The sequence below is a fragment of the Canis lupus genome, chromosome 16 (assembly GCF_003254725.2).
Source record: "Canis lupus dingo isolate Sandy chromosome 16, ASM325472v2, whole genome shotgun sequence".
Classification (NCBI taxonomy): domain Eukaryota; kingdom Metazoa; phylum Chordata; class Mammalia; order Carnivora; family Canidae; genus Canis; species Canis lupus.
This window is the reverse complement of record NC_064258.1, coordinates 21,725,835-21,738,085: the sequence shown is the minus strand read 5'-3', so window position 1 is coordinate 21,738,085 and position 12,251 is coordinate 21,725,835. Positions and strand designations below refer to the sequence as shown.

The window sequence follows — 12,251 nt, the reverse complement described above, 5'->3', positions numbered from 1 at the left end:
ATTTAGGACTTTAATAAAATGAGGCATGGTCCTAATAAAAAAAATATTTCTTAGATACTGTGGTTTAATGGACATAGAAAGTACTGTTCATCTTGAAAAGATCTTTACAAAGAAAGGACAACTTAAAGAATTGTTGAAGTATTCATTAGGATAGTTGGTTGCAAGCTATAAGTCCAACACAAGTAGTCTTTTTTTTAAAAAAGTAAATGAGCAGGGAGTATTTGGCTGCCTCAGTTGGAGGAATGTGCAACTCTGAGATTGAGGTCCAAGGCCCACATTGGATGTGGAGATTGCTTAAATAAATAAACATTTTTAAAAAGTAAATGAGTAAATAAATACTATTTTTTATTCATTTATCCAACATGTAGGTATTGAGTGCCTGCTATGAGCCAGCCACTTTTCTGTGCTGTAGTGTAGCTGTGAACAGAACTGTCACACCTGCTCTTGCAGGGCTCCTATCAGACTGGCTTCTTCCTAGCTGGTGTCACTGAGCAGTCTGGAGCACTCTCTGGGTGAAATCAGTCACAGGCAGGCATTGTTGTCCATGCGATGCCCTGAAGACTCCCTGCCCAACTCTCGACTCTGGTTTTCTCTGCGTGGGTTTGTTGTTAAGCAGGCCCTTACTGTGAATTAGCAGCTTCTACCTTCTGTTCTTCATGCTTAGCAACTTCAGTCTGAAAAGAACCTTCTTCTGCTAGTTCTGGCAAAAGTCTCAGAGCTGACTTGTTTGTCCACCCATCCTTGGACAAACCCTATGATTCTGATTATTAGGTGTGGGTCTCATGCCCATCCCCAGAGGAGAAACAGGGGCACCAGGAGAAACCAAGGAGGAACTTTCACCATTACTTGCATCTGTGAGAACAGATGCTGATTAGCCAGCAAAACAACAAACCTGCTGTTTAGTGTAGAAAATGTTTGAGGTGGCTCAGTTGATTAGGCAGCTGACTCTTGCATTCAGCTTGGGTTATGATCTTGGGATCCAGGGATCAAGCCCTACATCGGGCTCTGTACTCAGCAGGGAGCCTGCTTGAGGACTCTCCCTCTCCCCCCGTAGACTTTCTCTTTCTCAAATCAATAAATCTTTTTTTTTTTTAAATGTGTTTGTTCTGCTTTCCTGTTGTATGCATCATGGGAGGACTGAAAATAAATGCAAGCTTGTCAAGCAGCTACCCTGTAAATAGCATTATATTAGTTCCCTTAGAGAGTGAGCCAGAGGGCGTATTTTACCTTTGGCAAGCCTGCTGCTGGGGGAGTCAATCTCAAATCATTTATTTAAAAGAGAGAAACCTGGGTGGCTCAGTTGGTAGAGCATGCAGCTCTTGATCTAGAGTTTTGGAGTTCAAGCCCCATGTTGGGCATAGAGCCTACTAAAAAATACAAAATACAGTGAAAGGGCTCCTGGGGGATAAGTTAAGTGTCTGACTCTAGCTCAGGTCATGATCCCAGGGTCCTGGGACCCAGCCCCATGTTGGGCTTCCTGCTCAGTGGGAGTCTGCTTCTCCATCTCCCTCTGCTTTTTCATGCATGCTCTCTCTCTTTCTCTCACAAAAATAAATCTTTAAAAATAAGGTAAAAGACAAATTATACACACTCACACATATATGTCTATACACATGGAGAAACATATACACTCAGTTGTACTTAATGATAATGACAGATTCTCTTTATACAGTAATAGCTTCAAGCTATTTTATATATAGATTTCTATGCACATATATAAAATATATTTAGTATGTAGAGAATTATATATGTCATTAAAAATATATACTCATGTATATTATAAATTTGGAAGGAAATACACGCTAGTTCGAACCAGAACTATGATATAAAAGGTATATATAAAAACATCCCCTTTAAATAAAATAATATATTTATATAGGATGTATATAAACAAAATTATGTAAAATTTATGTAATAAAAGATATTTTATATTTATATAAATGCTACGTAATATATACATATATACTTAAAACTTGGGCTGTGCTTTTCTCACTTAAAGACTTTCTAGCAATCACTGCTATGGCAAATCTTACAAGAGTAAATATTCGGTAACTTTGAACCTAACACATTTTGCCCTGAGGGTTACAAAATGAGTATCTATTTGCTGTATTCATTGATTAAAAACAGAACCCCGGGGCACATGGGTGTTTCAGTGGGTGATGCGTCTGCCTTCAGCTCTGGTCATGATCCTGGGGTCCTGTGATTGAGCCCCACATGGAGAACCTGCTTCTCTCCCTCTCCCTCTGCTGTGCACTCGCTCTCTCTTCCCCTGCTGTGCTCTCTCTCTCTCTCTCTCTGTCAAATAAAATCTTTATGAAAAATAAAAACATAACCCAAGGTATTATGAAGTAGCAACACTGCCTAAATTACTGTACTTCACCATAAGTTGGCTACCCCTATCAGTGAAGAGTCCTAAACTCCGTGCTAAAGGTATAGGAAGGGATGAGAATTATGGGAGAAACAGAAATAAGGGCTGCCCGGTGGGGCAGCAGTTTAGCGCAGCCTGCGGCCTGGGGTGTGATCCTGGATATCCGGGATCGGGGCCCACATCAGGCTTCCTGCGTGGAGCCTGCTCCTCCCTTTGCCTGTGTCTCTGCCTCTCTCTCGCTCTCTCTGAATAAATAAATAAATCTTAAAAAAAAAAAAAAAAAAAAAAAAAAGAAACAAAGTGATGAGCAGGCAGTTCTGAAAGACAGAGGCCTAGATACAATAGCTGTTCCTGACCATGACAGCAGCCAGGACCAGCAGAGGGGCCCGCTAGATGTTGGGAGTGATTAGGAGCAGCACTGCAGCCCTGATGCAGCTCTGAGGAGGCTGGTGGGTGTGCAGTAGGGTAGAAAGGTGAGCAGGAGTGAGGCATCAGGATGGGTCTGCTGCTGCTTTCCTGGGTGTTGGGCCTCAGTCTGTATGGCCAGGTGGTGGTGAGGTGGTTGGCCTACCACCAAGGCATTTGAAGCATATCATCATCAAAGGATCTTGTGTTCCAGCAAATTTTTTAATATAAACAAACCTAGTATTTTTGGGAGGAAATGACTAAACTGAGAATATGCTTGATCTTGAAGCTCTGAAGGCCCACCTCACACTACTGCTTAATGGACATATATCTGACTATCTGCCAGCTGAAATCCTCTCTGTCTCTTTAGACTATTAATGTCTAATTAACTGACCTCTTCATAAAAGAGCAGTGTTTTCTGTGGGGTTTTGGGTATTTCAGTCTTTTTTCCATCTTGAACTGAAATGTCCTAAGTAAGGTAAGACCTCTTATCTTGTTACTGTGTTTGGATACCCAGCTTCCAGTAAATGTTCAGTTATTACTGCAAGACTGTGCCTTTCACTCTGTCCCAGTAGGTATTTCTCTGTGTTCACATCTCAGAAGTATGGGCGGGAAGTAAGATTCTCTTCAAACTTCTCAGTTCTGATTAAAAGTGTTCTTCTGCATCAGTGAAACTTCATTGATGTGTGCTTTCAGAAAGTGTCCTCAATGCTCACATTTACCCCAAAGAATAGCCCAAAACATGTTTATTTTCTACATTTTATTCATGTTACTGAGTTCTCTGTGCAGTGGCAAATAGAATTTCAAAATTGTGACAGTATTCAGTTCCCAAATATAGTGTGAAGAGAGAATAAACTAAATTATTCTACTTCTTTGGGGGATCCCTGGGTGGCGCAGTGGTTTAGCGCCTGCCTTTGGCCCAGGGCGCGATCCTGGAGAACCGGAATCGAATCCCACGTCGGGCTCCCGGTGCATGGAGCCTGCTTCTCCCTCTGCCTGTGTCTCTGCCTCTCTCTCTCTCTCTCTCTCTCTCTCTCTCTGTGTGTGTGTGACTATCATAAATAAATAAAAAATTAAAAAAAATTATTCTACTTCTTTGGGAGCTGTGAATATATAAGGGAGAAATTTAATGTAAGAAACATGGAATGAGTAGGGAAGATGTTTGTTATGGTATTCCTTGCAGTTTTTTGAACATTTGAAATATGCTAAAAAAAATGTAATGTGTCTTAGTCAATATTAAGTCAATGATGAAGTTATGTAGGAATATATGAAACATTATTTAGAATATTATGAAATGTAGCCAGAATATTAACTGCGTGTTCTCAGCTATGTATGTATCCCACATAATAGTCACCGTAGCCATATTGCAGCTAAAGTATTGAACTGCTTGTTTTAAATATTGTCTTTAAGAAATTAGACAATTCTGTCTTTGTAAATGGGGTGTTGTTATCAGTTTGTGCTAAGTTAACTGTTAAAGTGATAACTAGTGTTGCTATGCCTGATAGTTGGTTTGTTCTTTTTACTGCCCACCTGATAGTGGTCTGTCGGATACTATCATTCTGGATATAATATCAAACTATCTGGTGCTTCCCAATCGGATCACTGTTCCTCTTGTCAGTGAAGTTCAAATAGCTCAATTGCGGTTTCCTATACCAAAGGTAAGTATGCTTGAGCACTCATTAACACTTAGACATAGACACAAAGAAGCTTATCACATATTCGGGTATTATAACTTCCTGTGATTTTCTCTCTCTCTTTAGATTTATTTATTTGAGAGATCACAAGCAAGGGGGAGGGCAGAGGGAGCCCAACTCCGGATCCCAGGACTCTGGGATCATGACCTGTGCTGAAGGCAGACACAGTCACTCAAGTCACCCAGATGCCCTCTCATGATTCTCTTAAAAGTGACCTTGCCACTAGGATCGTGATGTAATAGTTTGTCCTATCACACTCCTTAGAAGGTTGGCCAGTATGCATCTCAGAGACTTCAGGGCAATTCTTGAACCCCAGCCGTGAACATCCAAGGTGCTTATGGGGATTTAATTCTGCAGATGTTACTGCAAGTCATGAAAGATCACTGTGACAGCTTAATTATCTCAGAAAACACATACTATTTGTGTTATCAGAACATAACAGCTTAGTCTAAGTGATGGGCACTTTGTATAATGACTGTTTTCTCTCAGCTGTGAGAGTATGGTTTACCTCTGGAGTCATTTCATAAGCACCAGGGCAGAGACAGTGCTTGTGTTACAGCTGCCCTGGACAGGATGGAAAAGGCAAGGCGTGGATCTCAGTCACAGCCCTGGAGTCTAACAGCAGCTTTGCTTTTTGGGCGTATTATTTGGCGTGTGTGAACCTCAATTTCTTCATCTGTAAATTGGGGGTGATGCTTAGCACACACAATTAGGTCACAGATATTGGGGTTGCCTTCAGTTGCATAAACTACATAGCCTCAAAGACAGTGAGAACTTTCTAGTCAGGGACAGAATTTCTTCCACTGGTCAGAGAGGAGGTGCTTGGCGTGCATGGACCCTCACAGGTTAGTGAGAGCATTACCCTTAAAAGTGAAACCCCCAGGGGTGCCTGCATGGCTCAGTCTGTTAAACATCTGATCCTTGATTTCCACTTGGGTCATGATCCTCAGGGTTGTGGGATCAAACCCTGCTTCAGGCCTGCTTAAGATTCTCTCTTTCCCTCTCCCGCCCTTTCCTCCCTGCCTGTCTGTCTCTTCCTCCTTCCCTCTCCTCCCCCACTGCCTCCCTCTCCACTCCCCTTAAAAATAAAGGGAACCGGAGCCGGGAGGCCGCAGGGGGCTCTGGCACCACTGCTCTGTGTCTGCTGCAGACCCAAAGGAGGAGACCCGTGTGTCCCTGGGGAGGCCACTGGGTTGTCCCCGAGGTGGGAGGGAGGTTCCTCCTGCCTTGGCAGCAGCTGGGAAGCCAGCTGCTTCCCTGCTCCCTCGCTGATTGGGTCAGTACTATTACCTGGTAATTTTAAAAGGGTTTGTGGAGGACAGTGCTGCCCTGTGCTAATGTTACCGCCATTGTTTGCCCTGAAAGAAGTGTGAGTAAGTATTTTTTATTTTACCAATTAAACATTTTAGGAAAAAAAAAGTTTGCTTTAAACTCCATGAGTAGGGACACCTGGGTGGCTCAGCAGTTGAGCGTCAGCCTTTAGCTCAGGGCATGATCCCAGTCCCGGTGGGGAGCCTGCTTCTCTCTCTGCCTATGTCTCTCTCTCTCTCTCTCTGTGTCTCTCATGAATAAATAAAATCTTAAAAAATAAAAATAAAAATAAACTCCATGAGTAGTATAGTATGTATTAAAAGTTTTAGTTTCCTATCTGTAAAATAAATATGACGACAGTACAGTTGCCCCTTGAATAACACGGGTTGGGCCACTGACACCCTGAGCAGCAGAAAATCTGCATATAAGTTTCGATTCTCCCAGAACTTAAGTGGTAGTAGCCTAGTTTTGGCTAGAAGCCATACCAATGACAGAAACAACACATGTTTTGTATGTTATGTACTATTCTGTATCATAATGTCAGCTAGAGAAAAAAATGTTACTAAAACTATATAAGGGAGAGAAAATTTATAATTGTGTATCGAAAAAAATCCATGTGTAAGTGGATCTGTGCAGTTCAAACCTGTTTTGTTCCAAGGTCAATTGTTTTTCATGGAATTGTTGTAAAAATTGAAGTCATGAGTGCCTGTCGAGGGCTTAGTAACACTTGAGACTTCCTGTAGTGGTGCTTCTCAGTGACTGTCTTATTGAAATGGATGGCTGTTGGGTGAGCCTTGGGGCTCTGCAGCTCAGGCTCCTGGAGCACACACTCCACTGGACCCTGCCAGAAATCTCCCAGGAAGCTCACACCTCACCCCCCTCCCTGGTGTGGCCTCCCAACTCAGGATCCTATTACTCGAACACTGTCATCTCGCCCTGCTTCGTCTCCCTCAGCACTGCCACCTGACACATTGCACATTTACCTTATTGCTCGCTGAGCAGGAAAAGGGTCTTTGTTTCATTCTCTCTCCGTTCTGTGAGCATGCAGTCATTGTTCCACGTCTGTCAGATGACCCAGCAAACCATCCACACATTCTTCTCCTTTTCAGGGTGTTCTAAGGATACATTTTATTGAAGCTCAGGATCTTCAAGGGAAAGATACTTATCTTAAGGGACTCATCAAGGGAAAGTCAGACCCATATGGAATTATTCGAGTTGGCAACCAAATCTTCCAAAGCAAGGTCATCAAAGAGAGCCTCAGTCCAAAGTGGAATGAGGTATATGAGGTAAGATATGTCCAGTGGCATCAGTTAGCTTCTCCGCACGTTCTGATTCCACTTCTGTGACACAGGAGTGTGGTTGGTTTAGAGGGTAACAAATCATTTTTGCTTTAACTTCCCATCTTTAAAGTATTGTACCTCTGTCCCTACCTTACAACGTTCTTGTTGTACTAACACATAAACAACACATAAATTTTAAACTTTAATTGCATTAAACTGTCACAGTAAATAATTGACAAAATGATTTCTGTGGTTGTTAACATATGTAACCATTTACAAACATGAGATTATGTTTTGTAAATTCTCATTTAATACATGTAGACATCTCTGTGTCAGTACATAGAGATGGACCTGACCTGTCATTGCCATTCACTGAGTAGATCCCATCATTTCTTTACCCAAAGAGATCTTGGCTGTCCATGTCAGCATTGGAACCACTGCTGTTACCAATGCGACGTGAAGGTAGTGTTCTTCACTTGACCACTTTTCTCCAGATCAGCTTCTCAAAGTGGAATTGCCACCTCATTATGCCTTTTTTTTTTTTTTGCAAAATTTTTCTCCAGAACAGTTATCCACTTTATACTTCAGCAGCTCCCCATCTTCCTGATTCTGTTTATTGCTAGATGTCTTACTCTCTAAGTGGTGGTAAATGGAGCACCACTTGTAGCTACCCCAGGAGCAGCACTTGACCAGAGCTGCTTTAGGACTACAGAGATGTGCCAAGCCTGTACCATTCGTGGGTGCTGCCTTGGGACTTCATTTCGGAGCAGTGGAAACGCAATCCCAGAAAACTGGAAACAGTAGAATGTTACTATGTGAGCACGTATTTCATCACGATTTCCCATGGGAAAATCTGTGTCTGTGTCAAAGCAGACACATTGGTTTGACGATGATGTGAAAGTGCTTTACAACTACTTGCATGAGAGAAATACACCGTGCTGTTAACTACTGTCATCATCAGCTGCTGCCAACGCTAGTAACAATGTGAGATAACTACTCATTATTTTTTCAGGCTTTAGTCTATGAACATCCTGGACAGGAATTAGAGATTGAGCTCTTTGATGAAGACCCAGACAAGGATGACTTCCTAGGAAGGTAAACCCTTTGGGAAGGACAACACAGGGTACCTTTCTTCTGAGTGGTCACACATAAAACTAATACAGCTTCAAAAAATAGGCCTATGTATGTGTTGCATGTATTTTTACGTGGCTCTTAGGTAAAATGTTTGTTTCACCTTAAATTTCTTAAAGTATGTTTTATTCCTAAAACAGCTTACATTTAAGGACAAGAAGGAAAAATTCTACATCTCTGTCTGTCACAGCAGCTACTGGCCACATGTTGCTATTTAAATTAATCAAGTAAATAGAATTTTAAATTCACTTTTGTAGTTGTACTGCCCCCATTGAAGTGCTCATAAGCCACATGTGGAGTGTGGCCCTGATGCCTGTGAGGCTCTCCAGCTCTCACACCATGCTGGCAGCTTCACTCTAGATTGAAGAAACGAGTTTTTAAACTTTTTCCATTTGTTGAGTTATTTAGGGAGCAGGAGGGATAGTAATTTATACCGTGCCTACACATTGGAAAAATAAATTTGCTTACTTAGAATAACCAGTACAGCTAAAAAAGATATTTTAAAAAATATATCTAACCCTGATGTTTATTACTTAACTGAATTTCTTGTAGCAAAAAGAAAAAGGGATAGATGACATTGGACAGATTTGGCCTTTTCAAGAATAGCCTGTGCATTATGCTGTGACTTCAGAGTTCATTCATGAAGAGGTTTAACAAGGAGTGACCGAGAGCTTATAAGCAGGGCAGTGACAGATCAAATGTACATTCTAATAAAGCCACTGTGTGGCCCAGAGGACCAGGGACTGAGACTGGGGGTTGTGGCGATAGCTCAGGAAAGAGCTGGGTGGGCTCACCTGGTGTAGGGGCAGGTGCTAGAGCAGATGGAATGCCGTTTTCCCATCCTCATCTCCCGCTTCTGCAGGGGGAGCTCCAGGCTTTGCGGTAGAGCAGGATTCTTAGGGGAAATGGAAGGGGCTCTCAGTGGAGCCAGAGGCCCCTGTGGGGCTCCAGAGACCCGATGGTCCAGGGCTATGGAGCGAGGATGGGAAGGCGGCCCCAGTGACTGCCCTGTAGTGACGACGAATGGCAGCGCCGACGGGCTTGCAGACATTTTTGGCACATTGTAAATAGCTACATTGTGGGGCAGACCGCAGTTTTTACACCTGATCCTGGCTTTGCCAAACTGAGGATCCTCACCTCCCAGAGACTCACCCTGGCTTGTTTCCTTACTTCTCTTCATAGTTTTGGGATAAGTATGAAGAGCTGGAAGAAGTCTTTTCTTGATAAACTGTAGCATTTTGATGCATTTCCGGAGCACTTTTTGTAGACAAATGTTTAAGGTTATTTCAGTTGTAAGAAGTGTGTTTCTATGTTCTAAAGTTGTTGTGTTGTTATTTCTATAGTCTTATGATTGATCTTATTGAAGTTGAAAAGGAGCGCCTTTTAGATGAAGTAAGTTTTCTTTGAGTATTATTCTATTTCATGAGCATTGATAGACCTGCTGCCCCCACACAATGTTCTGAGAACTTAGGCCTTTTAGTAAAAACAAAGTGAAGAGAAATAAGTTCAACAGCTCAATCAGATGTTATGTACTGAGTGCCCCCCATGTGCTAGAAATTCATAAGAGTACAAGCACAGACCTACTATTTCAGGCAGGTGTGTGCTTCCTTTGGGAGTCAGGATAGAGGCTATGAGAAGCCTCCTAAAAGTGGGCTTTTTAAAGAAAGCTAGAGTTAATAACAGCTAGCACAGTGCAGTTGGTGAGAAATGGTCACGTGAAAGCTGCCTATAAATAACAGTGAGAATTGACAGTAAGCAGACACTACTTCCAAGATATTGCTATCAGAATAAAAAATATTCTTAAAAAAGAAAATTTTGAGGTGGCTTCTAAAAGATGGATATAATTGGGATAAGTAGGCCATGATTAACCAAGTAAGTGTTGAGGTCCACTGCTTTCAGAGTAACACATTTTCCTTCCTCTGCACTCAGGGCAATCTCTCAACACTGAGATTTGGGGACTATCTTTGATTAATTGCTTTGTGGTTTTTAAGCTGAAACAGTCGTGTGCTATTTTATTAAGTAGTATAGTGGTGGTTAAAAACAAGCATGTGAACTTTTTTGATAATGAAATTCAGTATTTGGGATCAGTGTTCTATTATCTCCTGGCACATAAATTCTATTAAATCTATACATGGAAGCCTGATAATACTGGACTGTACTAGAGGACATTTGAATCTTGTGTATAAATTAGGGATGAAAATAGTATTTATTCTACAGTGGTTCCCTTCATGTAAGTAAAGCATTGAGCACGGCCCCCAGTCAGCAGGCAGTCCTGGGCTGGTTCCAGCCTGATGCTGCTGTGTCCTCTGGGGCCTTTGGCTCATTGGAAGGACACAAAGTGAACTATGGTAGGCCTTGGTCCTTGAGTACTAATCCCCAACTGTCCGTGCCTCACGTGAGAAGCTCTTGATGTTTGTGGAAGCTGCTTGACTGGAAAGATTGACTCAGGAGTACTTGTGTGAACGTTTGCATTCTCTCCGCAGTGGTTCGCCCTGGACGAGGTCCCCAGAGGAAAGCTCCACTTGAAGCTGGAGTGGCTCACGTTAATGCCAAATGCTTCAAACCTTGACAAGGTGCTGTGATGTGTTTCCCATGACAACCACCACCCTTCATAGCTAAGAGTAGTTTCTTCAGGGCACTTTGCTACTGGCTTAAAAAATAACAGCAGTAATTTTGATTACTGTGCTATAAGTCACTACAGTCATGTCAGGGATAAATTAAAGATAATGGAATTTTTTTTGAAAGACAGATTTACAGGTCATTCCCACCTGTTTTATGAGATCTTCATGCTTTGTGCTTGATACATTATGGAGGCTGTGGAGAGCCACAGATTATCTTGCTTTCTTTAGTTGATTCATACAGATTCTTGTCATTAAAAGTATATTTATTGTGTTCATTCTCTTTGTGTTGCATGTATTGGATGATTTATTTCCCCACCCCCTCTTATTTTCTTGAGCATTGCAGACATAATCAGGTAGAAATAGTCTAAAATCTTATGGAAATACACCTGCTGAGGCTTCTTGTCCTTTCCTCATAGGTGCTAACAGACATCAGGGCTGACAAAGACCAAGCCAATGATGGTCTTTCCTCTTCGTTGCTGATCTTGTATTTGGATTCAGCAAGGAACCTTCCGGTAGGTAATGCCATGGGAGCTCCCTTGGGTGCTCCTTTCCTGGTAGCAGATGTTGCTGCATTCAGCCACACTGTGTCACCTGTTACTATTCCTGTGTTTTCACTTCACTCCCACCTGGAGAGCACCAAAGGGAAGGGATCAGTGTGTATTTGCTTCACGACTATAATTTATGTCTATACACTTTACTGATTTATCCAGATGTTCAGAATTATTTTTACTCTGACATGTTTTATGAAGACATCTCCGTCACATAGGAAAGGAATGTTCCTTGTAGTTAGAGGAGAAGATATTCTGTAGAAACTCACTAATTATTAAAATAGAGTTACCTAAAGATGGAAGCTGTCTCTAATTGTCATGGAAGTAAAATGAAGCAGCTCTGCCTACAAGCCCAGAGTCCATCCTGGCTGTAGTGTGGCAGGATGACAGACAGGCAGCCTGGAAGAGCAGGGCCGCGGAGTGCAGCCTCTGGTGTTCCCCCCTGGTGCACACTGTCCTGGTCATCTGTCACACTCAGCTCCTGCAGCTCAGAGCAAGTGCCCCTACTCATTTGCATCATAACTGTTTTGCTCTTAGAAAAAACTGTGAAGTACAGCTTTTGAAGGTAATGACTGTGGGGAAGAAAAATCATACTATTTTCATTCACGTGAGCACCACACTTTTTTTTTTTTTATTAGAGTTCAGTTTGCCAACATATAGCATAACACCCAGTGCTCATCCTGCCAAGTGCCCCCCTCAGTGCCCGCCACCCAGTCACCCCAACGCCCCGCCCACCTCCCTTTCCACTACCCCTTGTTCATTTCCCAGAGTTAGGTGTCTCTCATGTTTTGTCACCCTCACTGATATTTTCACTCATTTTCTCCTTTCCCCTTTATTCCCTTTCACTAATTTTTATATTCCCTCAAATGAATGAGACCATATAATGTTTGTCC

General features: G+C 42.2%; 1 protein-coding gene across 2 annotated transcripts in view; it reads left to right on the top strand.

Moving 5' to 3' along the window:
- Positions 1-12,251, top strand: part of ESYT2 (extended synaptotagmin 2) — an 82,141-nt gene that overhangs the window by 47,975 nt on the left and 21,915 nt on the right. For both annotated transcript variants that reach the window (XM_035699976.2, XM_025448632.3), the window contains exons 8-13: positions 4,311-4,431; positions 6,888-7,064; positions 8,071-8,153; positions 9,533-9,581; positions 10,673-10,762; positions 11,227-11,322. In XM_035699976.2, the coding sequence (XP_035555869.1) occupies positions 4,311-4,431; positions 6,888-7,064; positions 8,071-8,153; positions 9,533-9,581; positions 10,673-10,762; positions 11,227-11,322 (616 nt within the window). The remainder of the gene's footprint in view (positions 1-4,310; positions 4,432-6,887; positions 7,065-8,070; positions 8,154-9,532; positions 9,582-10,672; positions 10,763-11,226; positions 11,323-12,251) is intronic.